Genomic DNA, 25,692 nt, shown 5'->3' on the forward strand with positions numbered 1-25,692 from the left:
TCAATACCTTCAAGAGTCACTGATCTCGTGCATAAATCGCGGAAGAAACCACTTATCCCTGCAATTGCTTCATGAACATTTTGTGGTAATAGTTCCTTGAAGGCAAACGGAAGGAGGAGCTGCATCATTACATGGCAATCGTGGCTTTTCAAGCTAGTAAACTTTCCTTCCTTTCTGTTGATACAGTTACGCAAATTAGATGCGTAACCGTCTGGAAATTCCACATCGTGTGAAATCCAATCAAAGAACGCATCTTTCCCTCTGCATCAAGTCGGTATATGGAAAAAGGAGCCCTACTATTCTCATCAACATGAAGTTCTGAACGAGCACATATATCGTCTAAATCCAGTCTTGACTTCAAATTATCCTTTGTTTTACCCTGAACATTAAGGATCGTGTTCATGAGATTGTCAAAAAATTTCTTCTCAATATCCATGACATCTAAATTATGCCTTAGCAGATGATCCTCCCAATATGGCAGATCCCAGAAAATACTTTTTTTGTGCCAGTTATGTAGGTCTCCAACAACATCTACCGGAAAACGCTCATGTCCACCGACGTCTGGCGTCCTTTCTGCACCAAAATCTCTTAGTTGTGTCTTCAAATCTTTCCCACAAATTTCCGGAGGTGGACTGTCAAACACCCTCTTGTTCTTCGTAAACAAATTCCTACTCCTACGATATGGATGATCAGGTGATAGGAATCTCCTGTGACAGTCAAACCAACACGTTTTCCTTCCGTGTTTTAGTTGGAAAGCATCAGTGTTATCTTGACAATATGGACATGATAGCCTTTTATGCGTTGTCCATCCAGATAACATACCATATGCTGGAAAATCACTTATTGTCCACATTAGTACTGCCCGCATTTGAAAGTTTTCTTTACACAAAACATCGTATGTTTCAGCACCTTGAGCCCATAGTTGTTGCAACTCATATATTAGTGGCTGAAGAAACACATCAAGTGATCTCTTAGGATGCTCTGGTCCGGGAACGAGAATCGAGAGAAACAAAAACTCTCGTCGCAAGCACAAGTTTGGGGGTAGGTTGTATGGTGTAAGAATGACTGGCCATAGAGAATACTGTCTTCCACTCTTGCCAAACGGGCTGAAACCATCAGTACATGCACCAAGGTAGACATTTCTTCTCTCATACGCAAAGTCGGGATACTTTGATTGGAAATGCTTCCACGCTTTTGCATCTGAAGGATGTCTGATCTCACCATCTGTTGAGTGCTCCGCATGCCATCTCATTGGTTGCGCTGTGCGTTCAGACAGATACAACCTCTGCAACCTTTCCGTCAAAGGCAAATACCACATCTTCTTATATGGCACTGGAACTCTTCCACTCGTATCTTTATAACGAGGCTTTCCACAAAATTTGCATGTAACCCGCTGTTCATCCGCCCTCCAATAAATCATGCAGTTGTCGCTGCATACATCTATTACCTGATACGATAAACCAAGACCAGCTACGAGTTTCTGAACCTCGTAGTATGAACCAGGAGCTACATTATCCTCGGGTAGAATACCTTTTACAAAATCAGCAATCGCATCCACACAGTCTTCAGCCAAATTATAATCTTTTTTAATGCACATCAATCTTGTAGCAGATGATAAAGCTGAATGACCATCTCTGCAACCTTCGTACAATGGTTGCTTTCCAGCATCCAACATATCATAAAATCTCCTAGCTTGTGCATTGGGTAAATCTTCCCCTCTAAAATGATCATTTACCATCTGCTCAGTACCTACACCATAATCTACATCCGTTCTAATTGGTTCTTCTAATCTAACCGCTGGCTGAGGTTCGCTAGTACTACTATGTTCATAATCAGTTTCCCCATGATGATACCAAATTTTGTAACTTCGTGTAAACCCACTCAAATATAGATGAGTCCAAACATCCCACTCTTTAATAACCTTTCTATTTTTACAATTAGAGCAAGGACATCTTAACATACATGTTTTTGCTTCCGGTTGTCGGTGAACTAACCCCATGAATTCGGTTATACCTCGTTGGTATTCTTCCGTAAGCAATCTCGTGTTCGGATCCAAATGAGATCGATCGATCCAAGAACGAAAATAATTTGAAGAAGACATGTTTTTTATGAATCAAATTCGTGTGTAAAGAGAGTAAGAGGGAGGATGAAGATATGGAGTGAATGAAGAGGAAGAGGGGTGCTTGCATTTATAGTTGAAATCCTGCCGACAGACCGAGGAAATTCCGACAGACCGAGGAAATTCCGACGGAATTCTGACGCCAACGGCTAGTTCGTCGGAATTTCCTCGGAATTTTTAAAATCCCCCAACGGCTCTCCAACGGCTATAATATATCCTCGGAATTCATCGATTTTTTCCGAGGAATACATTTTTCCTCGGTATTCCATAAGAATATTCCGACGGATTGATATTTCCTGGGAATTCTGTCGGTATATTCCGAGGAAATTCCGAGGAAAACTAATTTTGTGTTTCGTCGGAATATCCTCGGAAATTCCTCGGTATATTTCAAGGATTTCATTTTCCGTCGGAATGTCCGTCAGAATACCGCTGTTTTCTTGTAGTGGTAGCAGCCTCCGAGACTTTCAACCACCGAAGGTGAACCCCATAAGTCTGAATGGATGTATTCTAGGACTTCCTTAGACGTATGATCGCCCTTTGGAAATCTTAACTTATGTGCTTTGCCCAAAACAAATTCTTGCAAAACTCCAACGTCTTCACATCCTTCTCGCTTAAGTATCCATCTTTGACTATGATTTATGCCCTTTAAACTCATATGTCCAAGTCTAGAGTGCCACCTCTTAGTCATATCGATGTCAGGCCTTGCGACTGCAGCTTCACCATTCAATACTGTCCCTTGTAACTAATACAAACCATCACAGTATTTTCCAGAAAAAACCTTCTGATCTCCTTTGTAAAACTGCACCATGAAGTCTTTGCCTTCGTATCTGCATCTCATCTTCTCCAATATACCGTAGGATATAAGGTTTCTGCCCATTGTAGGCATGTAACGCACATCAGTGAGAATCACGCTTGATCCATCATCGTTCATGATCCGGATCTTTCCTATCCCTTTGATCTCGCTGATAGTATTATTTCCCATCAAAACCTTCCCTCTTTCTATGTCTTAAAGATAAAATAAGACATTTTATTTGGAGTAATATGGAATGTACAGCCGGAATCAAGTGCCCACTCGTCTTTAGTAGCTTTCTGGCTAGCCACTAATACCAATGGTTCCTCCTTCTCTTCTGCTATGTTGACCGAATTTGATGGCTTCTGATTCTTCCTTTCTGGTCACTCCTTTTTAAAGTGTCCTTCTTTGCCACACGTCCAACATTCTTTTGAGAACTTGGGTCTTGATTTTTATATGTTTTTGCTCTTAGATCTAGCTCTCCAAGTCTTGTCGTTCTTCTTCTCACCTCTGCCTCTGTTGTCGCCAGCAAACAGCCCCTCCGAGTTACGTTTAGACTTGTTAAGAAGTCTCTTCTCCCTTAATTCAACTTCCTTAGAATAAGCCGAGCTTGTAACATCACAGACCGTTAATGTCTCCTTTCCGCTGCCGTATTTTGAAGCATCAACGAGAGACTCGTATTGCTTAGGTAAGTTGGTTAAGATCTGAATATCTTGATCTTCTTCACTGATCTTAATATCCAGACTTGCTAGATCAGCCACAAGTTTCATAAACACGTCCAAATTCTTTTCAATGGTCTTGTGTTCTTCCATTCTGAAACTTGCATATCTCTTCTTCATATAGATTCGATTAGGTAACGTCTTGGTCTGATACTCCGCTTCTATAGCCTTCCACATAGCCAATGTCGTTGGCTCATGCATGACCTTTCGTAGAATAAGATCAGATAGACACATACTAATCAGATTCTTTGTACGCAGCTCCCGGTCTTGCTCCTTAGGATCAGGTTTAGCATCCTTCTGTTCTTCACCTTCAACATCCATAGAAGGAGTTTTCTCCTTAAGAACAGAACCCAAACCTACTATCTCAAGCTGACATAGCATCTTATACTTCCATATACCAAAGTCACCCTTACCATCGAACTTCTCCACTTCAAATTTCCCTGAAGTTGCTTCCATCCTCTATTAACCCGTAAACTTTGTTTCCTTGTTTGCAGATTGTTGTAACACGCCGTGACCGTCAAGTTTCAATACCAACGAGCTGAGTATGAGCTGAGTATTCTTCACCACACCAGATAAGAATTCTCCTTGCTTGTTTATTGAACCTTGCCTTCGAATCTCTGTAACTTGGATCTCTATTAACCTGGCTCTAATACCACTTGTAGAGAATCAACCTTGGCTATTCTTGTAACAAACGAATCGACACACCAATATGTTTGGCGAGTTCTCTCCAAACCGGAGACAAACTCTATATCACTATGAATCGAAAAGATTACAAGCCTCGCACTAGTTACGTGTTCTATGAGAGATTATATGTTTTGTTGTCGTATCTAACAATGGGAGCCTAGACCTCTATTTATACAAGATTGTCTAATGTGATTCCTTGTTGTAAAATGAATAACATGTTTATCCTAAGTTTATAAGGTTTTATAAACTTCTTGGATAAGGATAAATCTAACCCAATCTTCTTATCTCTCCAGGTCTTGTACGAAGTCCAGTAGCCGGCCCAGGATGCCCCAAGAGACATCGAGACCTCACAGAAAGAAATGAATATTCTCTCTTTATCATTCATTTAACCTTTGATTCTCTCCCTTTCTATTTCAGTTTCTAAAATTTGATAATATTAGTTTTTGTCCTCTTAAAATGCAAATTTATATATATATGAGTGATAAAGAGAGAATAGCCATTTCTTTCTTTTTGTTTTGTTTCATTGCATGAGGACGTAGGTTATTAGCTTTTCTTTTGCATAAATATATCGGTTGATTTGGATAATTTTTAATATTTCAGATAACAATTATTTTGATAATTCATCTTTTGGATAATCCGGTTTATAGATAATATTTTTAGGCTATTTGGTTATTTATTAATTAAATATAGTTAATAATTTTAGGAATATAATTTGTATTTTGAAATTCGGTTACTCATTCGGTATTCGGTTCAGTTTCAGTTTTTTTTTTATTCTAGAAATATAGAATCCGTTCGGTTATTTATGAAATTTAGTTTGATTTCAGTTCCGAGCCTATATGTTACTGTTAAAATAAAATTTGGAATAATTGATTTTTGTTTAACAAAATTTGATTGCACAGAAAAGCTAATTGTTACAAATTTATTTAGAAAATTATTTCACAAAATAATGAAAATTAACAATTGAACCGCATGTGATGACACGATATATTTTCTTTATACATTAGAAATTGTGGCACAGACTTATTAAGAACGTGAATTACGTAAAACCAGAGGATAAAAGATTGTAAATGCGATATACAATTTTCTTAATAACAAAAGAAAAAAAGAAAGAACAAGAATAAAGACAGAGAAAGAAGAACCGAACAAAGGAATGAGAAATGGCGTATCGGAGAAGACAAGGGGTCACAAGAGCTTCCACATTCAACGACGATATCTATCATCAAACACCTGATCACGATTACGGCGATCTCAAAGGTCACTCGAATGGCAAATCCTCCTTCAGATCATCTCAATCTTTCTCTTCTCATTCCTCTCTTGCCGCTCAAGCAATCCGCGCTTCCTCTTCTCTTAACCCTAATTCCAATTCTCAGGTCACATTCTCTGTCTAAAATAACTTTTCCCGCAAGAAACAAAAATAAAAACCTAAATCCGTAAATTTTCAGGTACGAGGATTCACGGCTTACGAAGATGCGGCCAAGAGTGAAAGCCGCGGTTTCTGGGGAATCCTAGCTCAGAAAGCCAAATCAATCCTCGAGGACGAAGAAGAAGAGCAGCAAAACGTCGTCGTTTCGGAGCCCTCGAGTAATAATAGCAATCCAACCATACGCAAAAGCATAGACAAGATCACAACGTCGCTGAATCAGATCGGAGACAGCTTCGAGAAAGCGTTCGAGGAAGGCCGTACGATGGTAGCTTCTCAGATCAGGCGAAAAGGATCAGACCTAATGGATATACCAGAGAATCACAATCAATCCTCAGGTTCAAGCAGTCCATGGCAGCCATTAACGCAACCTAACCCACATGAGTCTCAGCTCAAAGCCTCACGTGACGTAGCCATGGCTACAGCAGCCAAAGCCAAGCTCCTCCTACGCGAACTCAAAACGGTTAAAGCCGACCAAGCTTTCGCTAAACAACGGTGCTCGCAATTGGAAGAGGAAAACAAACGGTTAAGAGATAACCGGGAGAAGGGAACCAACAATCCTGCCGATGATGACCTAATCAGGCTTCAGCTTGAGACGTTGCTTGCGGAGAAAGCAAGATTAGCACATGAGAACTCTATCTACGCGAGAGAGAACAGGTTCTTGAGAGAGATCGTTGAGTATCATCAGTTGACGATGCAAGATGTTGTTTATATCGATGAAGGTATTGAAGAAGTGGCTGAGGTGAATCCTTCGATTACGAGGACGCTCTCAATGGCTTCGTTCGCTGCTTCTGAATTCCCTGTGAACTCTTCTTCTCCTTTGTCTCCATCTTCGCCTTCTCGGCTTTCGGTTTCTACGGATGTTTATCCTGTTTTGGTTCAGCAGAGTTCGGCTAGTGATGTTGGTGGTAGTGCTGATGAGAGTCCTAGACCGGTTCGACCACCTTCTTTGGGATACACGGATGATGGTAAAATATCATTGTCACAGATGTCTGTTTAGAAATCGAAGAGTTGATTACTTATTACCATTTTGATTTTTTATCTGCTTCGAAAGTTTTCTTCTTGTTAACTTGATTTCATTTTTGGTTGTCGATTGTAATATTGATGAACAGTTTTGCCCTCTACATCCACGTAAATCTCTAAAGGGAGTTTTATTGATTTTTTCTTTTCTTTTGGTAACACAAAACTGAATAAAATATTGTGTTCTTTTGGCAAGAAGAATGAGACAAGTATATATGTGGTTCTCTTTTTAATCAATTGTAAAATATATCATCAAACCTCTTAAGTCTTTTGTTATGACAAGTACATTGGTTTTTTCTTTTTTTTGGTATTTTAGGTTACAAACTACTTCCACGTATCAGCTGAGATTGTTGGTGAAAGTGCTTCGTCGAGAATAATTTGTAATTTTGTAGCAAACGACATCTCCAGACATTCATTGTTCGTATGATCTCTGTTGATTATGATCGAATTTTGTCTGTTCGGAATGTTTTTTGGCGATTGTTTTACTGAGCTGAGGTTTTTGCCATTACGTACTTTCTGTGCTGATGTCTGTTCCTTTCTATCCAAACATGATAAACTGTAGCCTAAAAATTATGCATGACGAGAAAATCTTTGATTCAATTGAATCAGGGATTGTAGACAAGATTAGCGAGACTAACCTAATTAGTGGAGAACTTATTCTCTTACAGCGTCCAACTCGTTTTACTCTATATCTCCTATGTAAATGGGCACAAGAAAAAGGGTCTCTTCTAGATTATCATACAATCTTTGTCCTCCAGCCCATAGCTTAATAAGATCACCCACCAGTCCATCTGTTAAGAACTGCTAATCATGTGAACAAGCTTATTTTAGTGTTGAGTAACGAAACATACCCCTCTAAACCATTGGCTTACCTTCTCCAATTAGTCTCCGTGTTGCTCTTGATTGGAATCAACTTCATCTCGATTAGTGCTAAAATTATGTTTGTTATTTCCTCTTCTATGTTATTTAAGAGGTTTAACTCTGTAGTTCCTTCTTCTACTCAGCATGCTCACAATCAAAGCTAGAGTTGCATTAGAAGAGATCCCCATATCAGTAAACCCTTTTGAACCCGTGATATCATATATTCTTCCCAAAGCAGACCAGTTGCCAAACCAAAACAATGCTTCATTTCTAAATTCAAGGCTGTTGAGTCTCCTTGTCCCGGAAGACGTCGTCTTTTCCCAGAGAAGAAACAACATTTTAGCTCAGAAACAGAGCAACAAAATACAAAACAGAAGATGAAAATGGTCAATGAGCCAAGTGAGAAAATAAATGTAAAACACAAACTTAATATGGCTCTGATACCATGTTAAGTATCATGAATTTCCAATTTAAAACTATTTGGCGATAGTCAAATTGATTCTAACCCTTTATATATTAGTTCATTAATTTTCCAACTGCCAATGCAAGACTTCATTCATTGATTAACAAATTCAGGCCGAGTCAGTGATTCAGAATCTACTAGATTCAAATGGAGCTTACAAACAGAAAACACAAGTATCCAAGTATCAATTCTTCACTAGCATTCGATGCATACTCTCTCGCTTCCTATCTTAGAGAACTAGCAAGAACCAAGTTTACTTATAAAATTCTAATCTCTCTAGCTCAACACTCAACTTTACAACCTTACGATTCATCTCTAACCCTTTTTTCTTAACACTCTCGGCCTCTGTGTATAGTGACTGACTGACTGTGCTTTAGGGCTTTCACGTGCAAGCTTCTTTGTCACAGCCGACTTTTTGGATACATTCATGCAACATTCCAAACATGTACTCGTGCCACATAAGACTAGCAGCCAAAACGCCTTGTGGACTACTACTCCGGGAAAACAAACGGTGCAACTACTCCGGATCCAAACCCATATCCCCCGTATATTAATAGTTAAGAAGCCTAATTTTTTATAAATTTATTTTTTTGTACAAAAAACTAAAAAATAAAATTGGAAACAGACCCAAAAATATTTGATATATATATATAGTTTTATTTTCATCACAAAATATACAAAAATTATTGATTAAATTTTAAAAATATTTTAAACATTCTATAAATATAAAATTTAATGGACGAAAAAAATTTGTCCTAAGGTTCATATCAGTACTAAGCCAGCCCTGCAGAGCAGGAAGCAAGGAAATCGTCATTTCTTCAGAGAGCCGTTTCTCAAGCGTACTCCTTAAAATAGCTTTCGAGACATATACGTTTATTATATTTTCGGCAACGCTTGTAGATCAAGGTACTTTTTTTTTTTGGTACAAATGTTAAATTCCATACCGATTTTCTGTTTTTTACAATGTTGCAGAGCAACTTATTACAACACAAAAAGAAAAAAGAGGAGAGAAGGAGACAACAGACAATAAGAAACAAGCAACAACAAGGAGCGATTAACTATAAGGATCAGTGAACCAAAAATACAACTCTAAGAGAGAATGAGCATCAGTCGGGGAAGGAGGAAGAGAGAGCAGCCTGTCACGAAGCCCCCGGTCCACTTGCTTGAAGAAAAGCCCCGCCGGTAAGGAGACATCCCTGAAAATCCGAGCATTGCGCTCACGCCAAAGGCTATAGATCACAGCCTGGAGAATCAACTTCATGATGGGTCTAACCTGCGATGAGAACTGTCCCTGATATTGCGAGATCATGTTGACCGCAGCTGGAAGGTCCAAAGGAGGAACAGAGATAAACCTTCCGCAGTAACGGGTCCAGATAGCAACGGCGTAAGGACAGCCAAAGAAAAGATGGTTGTGGGACTCGATGCCATTAGCGCATAAGACACAGTTTGCAGGGACAGAGAGACCCCAAGAAATCAGGCGATCCTTAGTAGGGAGCCTGCCAAGCATAGACATCCACACAACGAAAGAGCAACGCAGAACTTCTTCCTTGAACCAAATTACATCATGCCATACTACTTCAGCTGATGAAGTTCTCAATCTATCCCAAGTTATTTGAGACGAAAATTTATTAGCAAACCCACCAGATTGAATCCGCCATAGGTAGGTATCACCTCCCTTTTCAACCGATGGAACTGCAGTAGAAGATAAGACAATTTGTAGGGTGACTGCATTCTCAGACCTTGCTGGAGGCAGGAACCATTCAACATTCCGGACAGCATCAGAGACAGAGGCAGAGTCAAGAACTTGAAGCTGCCTAGGACATGATGAGAATAGCAGATATAGTGGACCCAAGTCTGTCCAATAATCATACCAAAAGGAGGCTCTTTGCCCATCACCAACAGCACAACGCAGAAACTGAGGAAGGATGTTTTTTAGCTGCAATATACCTCTGATCGTCGCAGAAAAACGCTGAGAATCCCTAACCAGCCAAAAGTTTTTATCACCGAAGCGATTATGAGACAGCCAGGCTACCCACAAGGAGCCGGAGTTGGAGAAAAAGTTCCATAACCGCTTCAATCTGAAGATTAACTCAAACTTTTCTAACTTTCTCAACCCTAAACCACCTTCTTTTTTCGGTTTACAGATATCAGACCACGAGACGCGAGCTCCAGAGGCAGAAGAAGTCCTATTTTTCCAGAGAAAAGCTGAACAAAGAGAGTCTACCTTTTCATAGAACCGTTTAGGGAGAACGAAGACGGAAATCCAGAAGTTGACCATTCCATAGAAGTATATGAGATGTACCTTTCCAGCAAAGGAGAGACACTTCACAGTCCATGAGTGTAGCTTTGAAGTGATACGTTCCAGAAACGTCTGCAGCGTAGCCATAGCGATCCTCTTTGGGTCAAGAGGGAGACCGAGATACCGAGTGGGAAATGATCCCCACTTAAAACCCGACAAATCAGCAAGCACCGATGCATGAATATCAGTATAACCACCAAAGAATATCTCAGATTTGGCTTCATTCATATCAAGGCCTGACCACAACTTGAAAGAAGCCATTACTGATTTAATCCCATTAATTGAGAACCGAGAGCCATCAGAAAATACCAAGAGATCATCAGCAAAGAGCAAGTGAGTGAGACGCGGTGAAGTGCACAGGGGATGAAGACGGAACTCACCCTGCTGGTCTGCCCTGTTCAGCAAAATAGAGAGCACCTCCATGACCATAATAAAGAGGTAAGGCGAGATACAATCACCCTGCCTTAACCCTTTTCTTCCCTCGAAAAACCCCGCTAACTCCCATTTAGTAATCTTCCATTCCTGAAGAATTCCGATACCGCTGCAATGACATCCCCCACCAACAATGTCCCAAGATGATCTTATGAACTCCATAGAATAGCCGTCAGGGCCATAGCTCTTATTCAATGGCATAGAAAATATTGTTGCTTTTATCTCAGCCTCGAGCACACTTCTAGACAGGTATGCTTGCTGGATATCCGTGCAGCGGAATGGAAGAAGATCTTGTAACTCTGATAGAGGGGCCATAGAGACAGGGAGATCAGTGGTGCCTAGGATGGACTGAAAGTACGAAGCAGAATGGGACTTTATGTCATCTGCAGTGAAGATGAGCTGGTCATTCTGATCTTTCAAGAAGTGAATGTGGTTTCTGGTTGCATGCTGTGATACAGTTCGGTGATAAAACACAGTTTTCCTATCCCCGACATCAGCCCATTGCACCCTAGAGCGTTGTCTGTAGAATTTTCCTTCTGTTGTAAGTAGAATATTTAATTCAGCCCTCTGAGAATGCTCCCCCCTTGCTGTAACAATATCAGGAGAAGTAAGCAACGCACGCTGCAGCGAATCAACCACTGCTGATTTCTCACGAACTCGCTGAGAGATACCACTATAGTTGCGTTTATTCAGACCACGAAGCATTGGTTTGAGGAGCTTGAAGGATCTAACCAGTTTGAACTGATTTGTGCCCACAATCTGATTAAATTGCCATCCTTCCCTAACCAAGTCAGCGTACTGAGGATGATCAATGACGTGGTGGAAGAATTTAAAAGGCTTACAAACTTGTCTTCTGAGAGATGGGACGCGGAATAAGCAGGGGGCATGATCAGATTGACTTGGGTCCAAGAAGTCCGCATACGCATCAGGAAAAGAATCAGACCACTGCTGATTAATGAAAGCGTGATCAATATTTGTAGAGATAGGGTCATCATCCTGATTATTTCTCCAAGTAAAGGGAACACCTTTCGCTTGTGCTTCAAACAACTCAGCTTCCTGAAGCGCAAGATTTATATCCTCTATTCCCGAAGTGTCAACCCGAGCAGTGGTTAGAATGGTGACTAATATGCAGAATCTGGTTAAAGTCTCCAAGAACAGCCCACAGACAATGAGAAACCGGAGTAGAGGCATTTAAGGCCACAAGACCCGAGAGAAGAGAACTGCGGTCCTCCAATAAGTTGAACCCGTAAACAAAAGTGACCGTGATGTTAACATTTTCAGAAGGAATAGAAATACCACAAGTCATAGACTGATCTATCACTTGATAAACAAAAACCGTAACACGAGGATCCCAAACAAGAACAATCCGTCCTGCATCATTCTCCTCATAGTTTCCAAAAAACTTCCATCCCTGAGGAATTGCACGCATTATACGCTCCTTATTAGCTTCCAAAATATGTGTCTCCAAAAAAGCTTCGAAAAAAGGTTTATGGATATTAATCCAATCCTTAATCATGGTGTGGCGTCTATCACTATTAAGTCCACGAACATTCCACGCAAAAAACATTATTAATGTTGGGGTTTAGGCTTTTGTGACCTTGCGGCCACACTTCCTATTATTAACTAGGAAGAAAGATTTCTCAGCTTCTTCAGAATGACCAGTACCCTCAGCATAAACACTGCCTAAGCTGATGGACTGGCCCAATTCAATATTCTCGGCACCCTCTTTTGCTTCACCTTCCTCCTCTTGATTCTCAGCCACATTACAGACCGCAGGCTCAACCATCGTAGCTTCTGAGGGTTCTATAGTCACATCACCCATAACCCCATGAGAAGACTTAGAACTTTCTCCAGTAGCACATGGAATCGTTCCAGCAGTGACCGTCTCTGACGTAACCAAGCCATCATCACCACCCTCACCAGCAACAAGGCTACCATCAGACTCGGGCTCTACCTTAGAGTCAACAATCTTATCATTATCAGAGCTCAAGTGACTGGCAAGAGAAGCTCCTTCTGCTTCACATTGAACGTCCTGAAAAGTAACTGGTCCTTTTGCGACAATATTTGTATCATCTTCTTGAAATTTAATCGCTCGTGAACGACTCGGTCTGGACTTAGAGCGCCTACGGGAGGATTCCTTGTCATTTTTCTTTGGAGGTGGTCCCTCATGGTTAGTTGTAGCAGCTCCAACTCTACAGTCCTCCTTCTTATGCCCATACTTCCCACAATTGTCACACTTCAATGGAAGCCATGGATAAGATACATCAATTAGGACCTCTCTCCCGTTAGAGAACCCAGAAGGAATGAGACCCGAGAGAAACAAACATTGGCACTCCTGCAATATTCCAGCAAGATCGCAAGAGCAGTGTTTCGCGGGTTTTAGGATTTGTAACCTTCAGAAGGAATGAGCCTTGACCAATGCTATGGACATAGATTCTCGGACCAGACTTGGCCCATACAGCATTTATTACCCCGATGATCCTACCCATTGGTGGGACATCGCTATGAAACCGAGCAAACAAGTAATCTTTGAACTCCTCCTTAGCTGCAGCGATATTTTCATCTGGGATAAGCACGAAGAGGGCACCAGAAACGTGTTCAGTGGGGGTTCCAAGCTCTTTGAGATCAGATGAACTCTTAAAAACAGAGGCATAATTTCTAACTAGCTCGAGAGCCGGAGCAGCAACAACCGAAGGCAAAGGAGCAGAGTTACCATCAATAGGTTGGGAACCCATTTCCAAAGATGCTGATGGAGGTATTGGACCCGACAAAGACGAATCCATAACCAGCGACAGGGACACAGCACCAGCCACGAGGGCTGGAGAAAAAGGTAGAGACTTGTGGGGGTTAACAGAACAACTAATAACAGAGACCGCTCCAAGTACGTCTCCCTGTATATTTAAATCTGAAAAATATGCAGAATCGGCCAATTTGGGGATGTTGGTTTGTGTCAGTCTATAACAATCATCTCACATCATTTAAGAAGTTGAACGATACTATTCTTAGTCTAGGTTCGAGAAGAAATCAAGAAGTTTGAATCATTTTCACGAGTACATAACCAAATAGATCCAGTTGGAAAATAATATTAAACACCTCAAATCCTCCAGAAAACAGTTCACATCCAAAACAGTAAAACCAAACATGCGACCAAACTTTCGGTTTTGACACATGAGAGATCACTGGAACCTAGATTCACGCGTGCATGACGGCAAAAGACAAGAACAAGTGAATCCCACTACTGGTCTAACAATAGCTTCATTACAGACCTTTTAAAGAATCTCCAGCTTTGCCTGACCTAGCATCTGTCCAAGCTTTGGCTATTGTCTTCTTCATCTCTTCATCTCCTCCCTCGTACATGTTCTGCACAAATATTTCACCCGAAAAAAAAAGAAACAAACCATAAGCAAAAACCAATGAGAAGGTATCTCAACCTCACTAAAAAGAAAAGAGGCTAACCTTCATCATGTCCATGATTCCAGCCATTGGGTCTTTCTCTTTCTCGAGACTTGGCTTAATCTGAACAAAAAAACCACAATGATCATTAACATTAGTTTCACCAGACAAAAAAAAAAAGCCACCACCATATGATGTTATTGAAGCTGAAGAGGTTTCTTTACCTTGTCTTCTTTGTAGTGTATGTCCATCCAGTTTCCTCTCGAAGACTTGAACATAGTGACAACTATCCTCTTAGGCTTTACAAGCACTTTGCACTTCTCGGGGACGATCTCTTTGTGCAACTTCGGGATTGCACATCGGTAGTTCTTCCCTTGAAGATCATGGATTTTGACATCCAAAGACATTGGCTTGAACTCAGCTTCAACCTTGTCTTCATCAACACCTTCCAAAGATATGTAAACCTAGAAAGAAAATAAAAGGCAGAAACAAGAAAGCTCACTACAGAACCAGAGAAAAGCATATGACAGTCACGAAATCGAATCAAAAATCACAGCTTCACCTTGACTTTTTCGTTGTCTTGATCCCAGCTGAACGTTCCGAGAGTTGCATAATTCGCTGCAGGAGAAACCGGTTTAACCGAAGAAGAAACAGGTACGGGAACCGCCGGTTCGACCTCTGGCTTTGCATTTGAAACGCTTGCCGACTCTCTCAGCTACAAAAAATAAAGATATCATTACACTGTCAGGGATCAAAGTAGTCCATCTTCTCAGTAAAAGAGATTGCTTTGTGATTTTTTTTTTTTTTGACAACAGAATGAACATAGTATCGACACAACCACTAGAGACTTTCCAACTCGAATCCAAAGGGACAGATTCATAAGATTTCAACATAAGACACAAAAACCCTGTTTCACTGTCTAGTCTCCAGCAACTGACACACACACACACGCAAGGACAGAGATTGAAATGGTTCTTCTCGGAATTCCACTATTACAGAGTCCTACTACATTTCAGGTTTGTCGAAAGATAGAGGAGACAACATAACACTTAAGAAACACACGATTGTGGCGAAAAAGGGATTTGGTACCTTCTCCAAATTGCAAATCTCGGAACTGATGAGATTGAGAACACGAGGTCTCTTGGCGATGTTCTGGAGTTGTCTGAGTTCTTCCAAATCTAGCACAACTTCTTCCGCCATCGATAAATAATCTTTGAGCAGTCTTCCCAAGCAAACGAAACGTGTTACAATCTGCTCAGAGAAGGTTGCAGATAATAATATACCGCACCAATGAGAAGGGAACGAGAGCCTTGTGGAAAGTACTAGAAGAAGCCTTTATTGTTATAGGGCTTGATTAAGCTAATTGGGCTCTGTTCTTTTCAAACATATCCAAGCCCAATTTACTTTTCACTTTTTACTATCGCACACGGATCACTGCGATAAAAAGAAAACAAATCACACAGTGAATTGGAAGAGTCTTTACTCAGTTGACCAAAAAAAAAAAAAAGCAAGAGTCTTACTCCTACTCCTACTCCTACTCCTACTCCTAATAGTGTAAATCGAAGAATAATGGCAAATGCTTTAATGAGGCAAAATCCATTCTGTCATATTCTTGCATATTCTCATTAATGAGGCAAAATTCATACTTTTATCTATTCTCATACTCTTCATATCAATGGTTAATATCGAAAGTAGCCCATCTCTTCGGCTTCACCAAGTACTCAAAATATTCCTCAAAATTAATCGAGTTATGGGGCCCGCTCATTCCCCTTCTTTGTATCTCTCATTCCTCCGTCGAGTTTCTTCGCTTTCATCGAAAGAATCGGGAGAAATCTGATCGATTGAATTGAGTTTAAATCACTCTGTGGGTTTCGTCGCTTTCATCGAGAGATCAGAGAAATCAATCTCGATTGAATAGAGTTCACTCAATCGGGTTTACTCACTTTCATCGAGAGATTCAGAGGATTCTAGATTAAATAATCACTATGTCGGGTTTACTCGCTTTGATCAAGAGAATCAGAGAAATCACGATTGAATTGAGTTCAAATCACTCCGTCTCCTCGCTTTCATCGAGAGAATCAGAGAATTCTAGATTGAATTGAGTTCAAATCAACTTGTACTTTCCTCGCTTGGATCATTGAGCTATTGATTTCCAACTCAATTCAACTTCAGGTAAATTCAGCGTTCTCTTGGTATGTATCTTAAATATTTGTAAAACCTCATGTTTTGAATCCACCATACATGATTTACAAGATTTGTAGTTGTGATATTAGATAGATAGATGATTCATATTTGTGTTCACAATGAACTAATCGGGAATCAGTGTAGATGGTCTGTCTATTAAGGGAATCCTCCTATTAGGGAATTGGATAATCAACAACTAGTATAATAATCATAAAAAAATGATAGAATGTCGGGAATCAAAGCTGATTATTATTGTGAATTGAAGAGGATAAACAACTAGAACTGCAAACTTGGTAAGACTTGGTTAGATTAGACAGTAAAACTGTAAAGCTTAGTTACACACAAAATTGTGTAACAAAGTATAACTTAGTATAATTTTAAGGGAAAAAAGTTTGTTTAACCCTAATTCATCAGTTTATTACTAGAATGACTCTAATTTTTTTTTTAAATTACTAGAGTTTAAATTTTATACCTATTTTACCCTGAATTCTTTTGTAATCAAAAATAATAATTACGAAAATACCATTACTCACAGACTTATTTTGTCCATGTTTTATATAGCCACAGACTTATTTTTATTTTTATTTGGCCACAGATTTATCTTTAACTCTATAGACTTAATTAGATTTCTACAGTTTTATTTTGATATATCTGTCGTGTTTGGTCACAGATTTATTAAATATTCACAGATTTAATTTCTTTGGCCACAAATTTACTTATTTTTGACAGAATTATATAGGATTCGATAGATTTGTTTTTCCTTTGGCCACCGATTTTTCTAATTTTGACAGATTTATTTGAGTTTTAACAGATTTATTATCATCTGACCACAAATTAACTTAATTTTGACAGATTTAATATGAATTTGACAAATTTGTTTATCTTTTGACCACATATTTAACTACAATTTGACAGATTTTTTTTTACTTTGGCGACAGATTTAATAATTCTTTGGCCACAAATTAATTAAATTTATTTAACCAAACTGGTGTATGAAAACCGGATTTAACCATTAGATTCTGATTTTTAAAACAATACAGATATGTCAATTAAATTAAACCGAAATCTTTCTACCCAACAAACTAAATTAAATAAACCGAAATGAATTAAGTAAACCAAAACTTAATTTAAACCAAGAAGGAAAAAAACCCTAATGTACAAACCAACCATCACGTCTTCTTCTTCAACGAGAGGTTACGTTTCTTGTGTCATTGAGTTTCTTTTTTCACTTATGGCTCAAGTAAAAATTATTTGCTGTAAATGGATACATGGAAAACCCAAATGGTTATTCGGTGTTGATAAAGGAAAGAAAAGCAAGATAATACCAGTGAACCACAAAACAAGCTACGAAGAATTTGTTCATATGGTGATCAGAGCGCACAATGTTGATACGGAGATTTACGACGTTGAGTTGAGCTACATGTATCCAAAGAAAGTTTTGCTAACATTACCGCAAAAGACACCGCCTATAGATATTGGAAATCAAAGGCAATTTAATGGATTTTTGGAACAAGTTAAAACATATGCAATTCATAGCCACTCATATGCCCATATTTGTAAGTTGTTTAATGGATTTTTGTGAATGTTTTTTTTTCTGTCAACGTACTACGAAAGGAAACACTATTTTATTTTTCTTTAGTTTTTAAACTTGTTAATGAATTAAATTGATAATGGCAATATTGTAGTAAAGAAGAACTATTGGGGTTATTTGGTCTTTATGTACCTATATTCAGATTTGTTGATTACATAGAGTTAAACTAGTAATTAATTAAAAGATTAGGGTTAATCTAAGTAATTTTCTCTAATTTTAATAGCATAACTGTATAACTTAGTATAATTTTGATGGTATATGATTGTTGGTGCTCCTGAATAATAGAACCAGTGTTTGTAGTCCCCATAGATGGATCAAGAACACAACGTAAATGCGATCGTTGTTTCTGGCAATGTGCAGCTTGGGACTTCTGCAATGAAATTCATTTGACTGCTCGTGACTCGCTAATTGGAGATTAGTTATGTGCTTATGAGTTATGACATGTAATTTTTATCTATTTTTACTAAGTTTATGTAAAATACATTTCACATTATGTAATGTCTCTAGTTTTTCTCTATAAACTCATCTTCTTTTTTTTTATTTTAACTTCAATAAATATATCAATAACAACACTGTATCCAAAAAAGAACATATTGCAAATGTAAAAAATACAATCAAAATTAGTTGAACTTTTACTAAGTTTTATAGTTACTAAAAAAGCTACTTAGTTCAACTTAGATTACTTTGTAAATGATAGAATCTATATTAGTTGAAGTTTTACAGTCACATCAAGTCTTACTAATTTTTCGGAACTTATGGAGAAAGAGATCCAAATTTTATGGGCCGGGTCTGGATTGTCCGCGAAATATCCTTGGTTGGCTTGTAATTATGCAAGTTTCTTTTGGTTTCGTGGTCTTTTGCTAATTTTTCGGATTAAAATAAAGTGTTATTTAATTAACTTTTTGATCAGGAGTATCACATAATTTTTTTTTTCTGGCAGGAGCTCCTCAGCATTTGATTCGTGCAAATCCACTTTTTATTTAAAGAGAAGCATTTTTTAAAATTAACTTTTGTCTAGTAATTTATTTACAAGTAGTGTCATCAGCACATGCTTCCTTAGCTTTCAATTTTCATAAACCAACACTTACTACACAAATTACAATATATACCATTAGTAATTATATAATATATTGTTATTAATAAAATGACTACACATAGAGATGTCAGACGGGTCAACCCTCGTCCAAGTAGACCAATCCATAGCGGGTTCAACTTTTATGCGGACTGCATGGGTCGGCCCGCTGCGAGCTGAGTTTGTATCTATATGTCCAAGCCCGCCCTGTCTAGATAAGCGGTTTTGCAGGCCAACCTGCGGGTTCAAAATATAATATGTAGTTTTCATGATATGAATATCATTTTATAATATGTTATGTAGTTTTATGATATAAATGTCATTTTAGAATGAATGTGACTTATAAAAGAATTTTTTTTTTTTTTGTAAATGATATACATTAGTGCATTAAATTGAAAAAATATATATTTAAAATAGAAAGGTAAGAGAATTCTAAATAAAATGAGAGAGTATAAACAAATATATTTTATAACACTCTTATCAATTAAATTATTTACATATAATACGTTTATTTTTAATTATCATCCAACATATGTGTTCAAAAATTAACAAAATTGAGAATAACTAATTCATTACTATATAATGAATTGAAACAGAAAAGTAAAAAATCATCCATAAACCTATATCAGCTGATACAAAGCAACTGAAAGTTAAAGTGTTAAAATATTTGATTGCAAGATTCACTTTTTTTTTTGTTTGCTGTAATAATTAAATTCCAAAGTTCCTGAAAGAAACATAAAACCTAATTTATGTTGTACAAATATGAAATGCGATTTTATTTAAATGTCTTGTTCATGCTTGTTTTTTTTTCTTTTTGTATTTTAAATGGCTTAAAATTATTTGTTATAGATAACAAAATATTTAAGAGAACATGTGTCTCAAGTTGTTCATAATTTTTATATTCTATCAAAAATTCATTGTTTACGAAATGTTAAGTGGGCCGACCCGCGTCCAAGTAGCCCAACCCGCAGCGGATTCAGTACTTGGATCTGTGTGCTTGGCCCGCCGCGGGTTGCGGTTTGTATATATATGTCCAGACCCATCCACTAGTGGGCTATTTTGACATAACCCGCAGGTTGCGTTCTACCTTGGATCTACATATATTTCCTCAACAAGACAACTTGTCTTGGCTTCTTTTGCAAGATCTGTTATTTCTTTCATGGATACACCGACCAAAATTTTGCCATGGATTGATTGAATTCAAAATACGACAATTTAGAAAGTTGCACGATTCAAGAATCCGATAAAAGGATGAAGTTATAATGATGGTTTTGGTTATGTTGGCTACTTTTATCATCTTGGAGTATAATATTTGATAAACCGGAGCTCGCCGGTCAAGAAGGCCACGACACCACCGGAGTATATTATATAGTTTATGATCCGTGATGTCTGTTCCGTCTCTGAACTCCACGTAGCATATGGGTTTTGATATTAGTAAAGTTTTGGCATAGAAGATGTTGATAAAATGCTAATTTTTATTTATGTTATAACATGTTGTTGTTGATTCTGCAATGTCGACTATTCCATCGACGCAGCTTATTTATTTAAGGACATGGATTGTAGTAGAAGGTGTGTTAAGACAACCATTGGCTGCTTCTACAAAACATGTAATCGAGCTTGAAAAAGATAAGCTTCTTCATTTAGGAACAGTGGACCCATAGAAGTCTCCATTGTCGAAGAAGCAGTTTCCTCTGCATTTGCTTAGAGACCTATCTCATTTTCAGGCCCCGCACAACAGCAGTGAATCTATATTTCAACATTTTTGGCAGCTCGTTTTATTTTCTTCTTAACTGATATATATTTGTATTCTGTTTTTGGTGAAGGTTGGGTCGATGACTCGAGTCCACAATGCGCTAACCTTAGCGAGACGCACATTATTTCAGTATAATGGGTTTTCGTATCCCCTGTATATTATTTGTGAAACATTTTTAAGTTGTAACTTAAGGGATTAGTGCTGACGTGTCGTCACTTCAGCCCTAATCAGAGTCATTTTTAAAGTGGACCAACTTAACTAGAGAAATTAAACGGATGACATTAAGAAACATTAGTATATATGTGTATTAGTGTATATTAGTGCCTATATCTAAGTCTGAGAAGTCCTGTAATTATTAAAGCCCATTGACGTTTTGATACAGGCTATATACCATAAAGTTCTCATTTGCAATATCTCAACTTTAAATGGTTATTTACGATTTTTGATCAGTGATGGCAATAAACATCTCGCATTAATTTTGCGTGATAGGTTATATTCCTTTCGCTAGGAGTATTCCCAAAATTAACTGCTTGCAGAAAAAGAATTGGACAATTGGACAATATGCGAAATCATAATTCAATATAAAAGATATATGCTAAGGAAGTTCCTAAATTTTGAAAACGTGAAATTAAATTTATTTTCCATATACAGAAAATATAAATATTATCAGTTCAATGTATATTCTTCATTGAGCAGGATCCAAACTTGAACAACATTACAAGTTTGTGAAGAGGTAAGCGTGATTTGTAGTTGTGGTTTACTTCTAATTATTCTGAAAATATCCGTGCCCTCTGTATGAGTTATGACTAATTCTGTTGCCGGCTTTTATAGATAACACAAAGGTTTTTTTTTTGCGGATTCAAGAGCTGGGTGATCTTCCTCTTCCAATCACTAATTTGGTTGGAAAGACGTACTTATTCAAGGTTGCTATTGAAAAAGATAACAATCTTTACAAACATGATACTTACAAAGTTGAGAAGATTATCACCAATGAAGAAGTGATTTCAGAATTCGACCCTAATTATGTGTCAACGGTGAAAATTTAAAATTCTGAGATTTTTTGGTTTTCTTTTATTATGCCCAGCTATTAGATTGAAATATGTTTTGAGTACATTATGATTCCAATCATGAATTTGAGCAAAAACTAATGTATTTTAAACCATGGAATCTTATATTTAGGATTCACTGGATAACAGTTTTGATCCAGAGCACTCCATCATCTCCGATGCACCGGAGGTATACTTTATTTCTTTTGGTTTTATATTACGTATATGAATTTGACAATAGTTTATAAGTATCAACACTTGGAACCATATTTCTTTCATTAATAGGGATCGCCTAGAAGATCAGTTCAGCGCACTGAAGCACTGGACTTTGTAGTTTCGATTAAGCAAAACACAGGACACACTTTAATAGGAATTAGCTCTCTTATTAATCAATCTCAAAGCCTTAGAAAATCACTCAAAACTAAAGCACATAAAACTTATGTTCTATCACACGTTGATACCTCCATATATATAAGAGATTAAAGTCCTAAACTCACAACTCATGATATTTAGATAACTCCTAAATATCAAGACTTTCCTATTTTCTATAATCCATATCTCGGTAGGAATTATCTCTTAAGTATTTCAAGCTGATCCAACATTCTCCCCCTTAAGCTTGAAATCATCTTTCAAAACATCCTCTACTCCTATGAGCTCCCTCATTTCCTTGAACTTCAATTTTCCCAACGCTTTAGTTAGTATATCAGCCCTTTGCTTGGTCCCGGCTATATGATGCACTTCAATCAACTCATTATCCACACACTCACGGATAAAATGGTAGCGTCGATGAATATGCTTGCTGCGGCCGTGAAACACAGGGTTCCTTGACAATGCTATAGCTGACTTGTTGTCTATCATGATCGAAACCTTGTCACACTCTGTTCCTTGTATTTCCCCCAATAGCTCTTGAAGCCAGATAGCTTGTTTAGCTGCATCTGTCGCTGCCATGAACTCAGCTTCACAAGACGATAAGGCCACTGTCTCCTGTTTATGAGAGCTCCAGGTAGTGGCACAATCTGCATAATAGAATACATGTCCTGATGTACTCCGGCCATCATCTTCATCCACATTATGGCTACTGTCGCTATAACCTTCAACTCTTCCATCGTTAGATCGCTTGAAGCTCAGGCCAAAGGAACACGTTCGTTGCAAGTAACGTAGGATCACCTTCAAAGCCGTCTCATGTGATACCTTAGGAGATTGCATATACTGACTGAGAACACCAACAGCATAAGAAAGGTCTGGTCGAGTGTGTAGCAAGTATCTCAAGCATCCTATATTTCTCCTGTACTCTTTCTCATCGACACTTTTCTCATCCTCTGCTTTAGACAACTTCAAGTTAGAATCCATCGGTATGTGCACGGCATTACAGTCCTTCATGCCTGTCTCTGCAAGTATTTTCATCGCATATCTTTCCTGTCGCAACGTGATCCCATCTGAATTTTGTACCACTTCAATTCCAAGATAATATGTGAGCTTGCCCAAGTCGCTCATCTCAAAATTCTTCGCCATCCCCATCTTAAACTCTTGTATTTGATCAAGGCTCGATCCTGTAACCAAAAGATCGTCCACATACACCGCTACTAAGAGAGTGTTGTCTTTACCTTGCTTCCGGTACAAGGCCGGTTCCTTTGAGCACCGCAAGAAGCCTAAGCCTCCAAGGACATTGTTTAGCTTTTCATTCCAAGCACGCGGAGCTTGTCGCAGACCATATAGCGCCTTTCTCAGGTTATACACTTTGTTTTCCTGTCCTTTAACCACATACCCTTGCGGTTGACACCCAAACACCTCTTCCTTCAGATCACCGTGCAAGAATGCTGTCTTGACGTCTAGATGATGAATCTGCAAACCCTTTGACGCTGCCAAGGCAATGATAAACCGCATTGTTTCAATTCTTGCCACTGGTGCGAAGACTTCGTCGAAATCAATGCCGTGTCTCTGTATATAACCCTTCGCGACTAACCTTGCTTTGAACTTATTTATACTCCCATCTGCATTCCGTTTAACCTTGAACACCCATTTGAGGCCGATGGCTTTTTCTCCGTGTGGTAAGTTAACCAGTTCCCAAGTTTTGTTTTTGATTATAGAGGCAATCTCGTCATCACAAGCATCACACCACACTTTCTTTTCCTTGGCTTCGTCATAGTCCCAAGGTTCATCATTAATACTCAAAAGAAGTCGCTCACTATCAAGTTCGGATAAGAGAATATAATCATCAAGATAGGATGGTGTTCTCTTCAAACGCTCAGATCTTCTCAGTATACTAACGTCATCATCATCCTCTATGTTATCTATCTCAGTTTCAACGTTTGGAACATCTGCAGCTTGATCTGCCCTATCGATGTTATTGTTATTTCCATCGCATGTGTTCTCATTATCAAGTTCTCTATCGATTCCTCTGTTTCCAAAAGTTCCAAGCGTCACGTTGAAGGATCCTCTGTTTTCTGATGCGATGTTCTTCCAGTTCCACATCTTACTTTCATCAAAAATAACATCTCTGCTGACGATTATCTTGCGAGTAGTGGGATTGTACATTCTGTATGCTTTCGATCCCGGTTCAGTGCCTAGGTGAACAAGCATGCGAGATCGATTCTCCAGTTTCTTCAGATGCGGTGTATCAACTTTAGCGTAGCCTATACAGCCAAATATGCGTATGTGTGAGACATTAGGTTTTTTCTTCTTCAAAGCCTCATATGGAGTCTTGAACTCCAGTACTCGAGTGGACACTCTGTTGATGATGTACGTAGAATGTCTCACAGCCTCTCCCCATAAGTAATTAGGACACTCCATCCCTTTCAATATACTCCTTGTCATTCCCATCAAAGTCCTGTTGCGTCTCTCTATGACTCCGTTCTGCTGCGGCGTGTAGGGGGCCGTAAAGTGCCTGATAATGCAAGTGGCTTCGCAAAAGGCTGTGAACTCCGATGACGTGAACTCACCACCACGATCAGTTTTGGACGTTTTGATGCTTGCTCATGATTCCTTTTCAACAATGGTTTTAAACTCTTTGAACTTTTTGAACGCTTCTCCCTTCTCACTAATCAAAATAGACCACATATAACGAGAGCAATCATCTATAAGCACAAATATATATCTCCTTTTGGATGGAGTTTGAGGAGAGATAGGTCCACACAAATCACCATGTACTAGATCCAGTACTCTTTCTGCTCGATATGTAGTTGCTTGCGGGAATGAGTGTCTTGCTTGCTTACCAAGCAAGCATGAAGAGCAGGTCTCTCTTTCAACTTCGATCTTAGGTATACCAGTCACCAAATCATTCTTGATCATCTTAGCCATCGAATCTCTCCCTATGTGTCCTAGGCGCGCATGCCAACGAGTCGAGTCACTCAAAGTGGTAGCTTGGAGGCATATTGGATCAACAATATTAATGAGAACTTTATATAGTCGGTTTCTTGACCTATTGGCCCTTGTTATAAGTCTTCCATCCTTGTCTCGCAAGATAAGATAATCATCCTTCATCATAACTTCACAACCAGATTCAGTAGCTTGTCCGAGGCTAATTATATTACTTTTTAACTTTGGTATGTAGTAGACATCAGCTATGATTCTCTTTGCTCCGTCTTTGCTACAGAAGAGAATATACCCTTTTCCTTTGATGTCAATGCGTGAATCATCTCCAAAGCGTACCTTTCCTGTTATTGACTCATTGATTGTCTTAAAATAGCTCCTATTCCCAGTCATATGGTTACTGGCCCCATTATCCAAGTACCAAGCATTCTCAGAGTTTATCTCAAAATCTTGTGGATTGACGTTTTTCTCATTCAAATACACAACCTCATTCATCATCAGTTCTTCGGCTTCAGTCGTATCATCCTCCTTTTCTTT

The 25,692-nt window shown here is 38.5% G+C and overlaps 4 protein-coding genes across 4 annotated transcripts; 1 reads left to right on the forward strand and 3 right to left on the reverse strand.

Annotated features, from left to right (window-relative positions):
- Positions 1-2,861: 2,861 nt before the first annotated feature.
- LOC106412059 lies at positions 2,862-4,084 on the reverse strand. Its single transcript, XM_013852947.1, has 2 exons — positions 3,418-4,084; positions 2,862-3,124 (listed from the first exon to the last, which is right to left on the reverse strand). The coding sequence occupies exons 1-2, from the start codon at positions 4,082-4,084 to the stop codon at positions 2,862-2,864; spliced, it is 930 nt and encodes a 309-aa protein (XP_013708401.1).
- On the forward strand, positions 3,728-6,890 carry LOC106422174. The gene is made up of 2 exons (XM_013863003.3): positions 3,728-5,682; positions 5,755-6,890. Exons 1-2 carry the CDS (start codon positions 5,470-5,472, stop codon positions 6,730-6,732), a joined length of 1,191 nt encoding a protein of 396 aa, XP_013718457.2. The 5' UTR covers positions 3,728-5,469; the 3' UTR covers positions 6,733-6,890.
- Positions 6,891-9,130: 2,240 nt separating this feature from the next.
- Positions 9,131-11,998, reverse strand: LOC106412039. The gene has a single exon (XM_013852928.2). It carries the CDS (start codon positions 11,996-11,998, stop codon positions 9,131-9,133), a length of 2,868 nt encoding a protein of 955 aa, XP_013708382.1.
- A 1,833-nt stretch (positions 11,999-13,831) lies between these two features.
- LOC106397079 (calcyclin-binding protein-like) lies at positions 13,832-15,527 on the reverse strand. Its single transcript, XM_013837633.3, has 5 exons — positions 15,290-15,527; positions 14,763-14,915; positions 14,425-14,664; positions 14,264-14,323; positions 13,832-14,167 (listed from the first exon to the last, which is right to left on the reverse strand). Exons 1-5 carry the CDS (start codon positions 15,398-15,400, stop codon positions 14,066-14,068), a joined length of 666 nt encoding a protein of 221 aa, XP_013693087.1. The 5' UTR covers positions 15,401-15,527; the 3' UTR covers positions 13,832-14,065.
- Between the last annotated feature and the right edge of the window lie 10,165 nt (positions 15,528-25,692).

Source organism: Brassica napus, chromosome C5 (assembly GCF_020379485.1).
Source record: "Brassica napus cultivar Da-Ae chromosome C5, Da-Ae, whole genome shotgun sequence".
Taxonomy (NCBI): Eukaryota; Viridiplantae; Streptophyta; class Magnoliopsida; order Brassicales; family Brassicaceae; genus Brassica; species Brassica napus.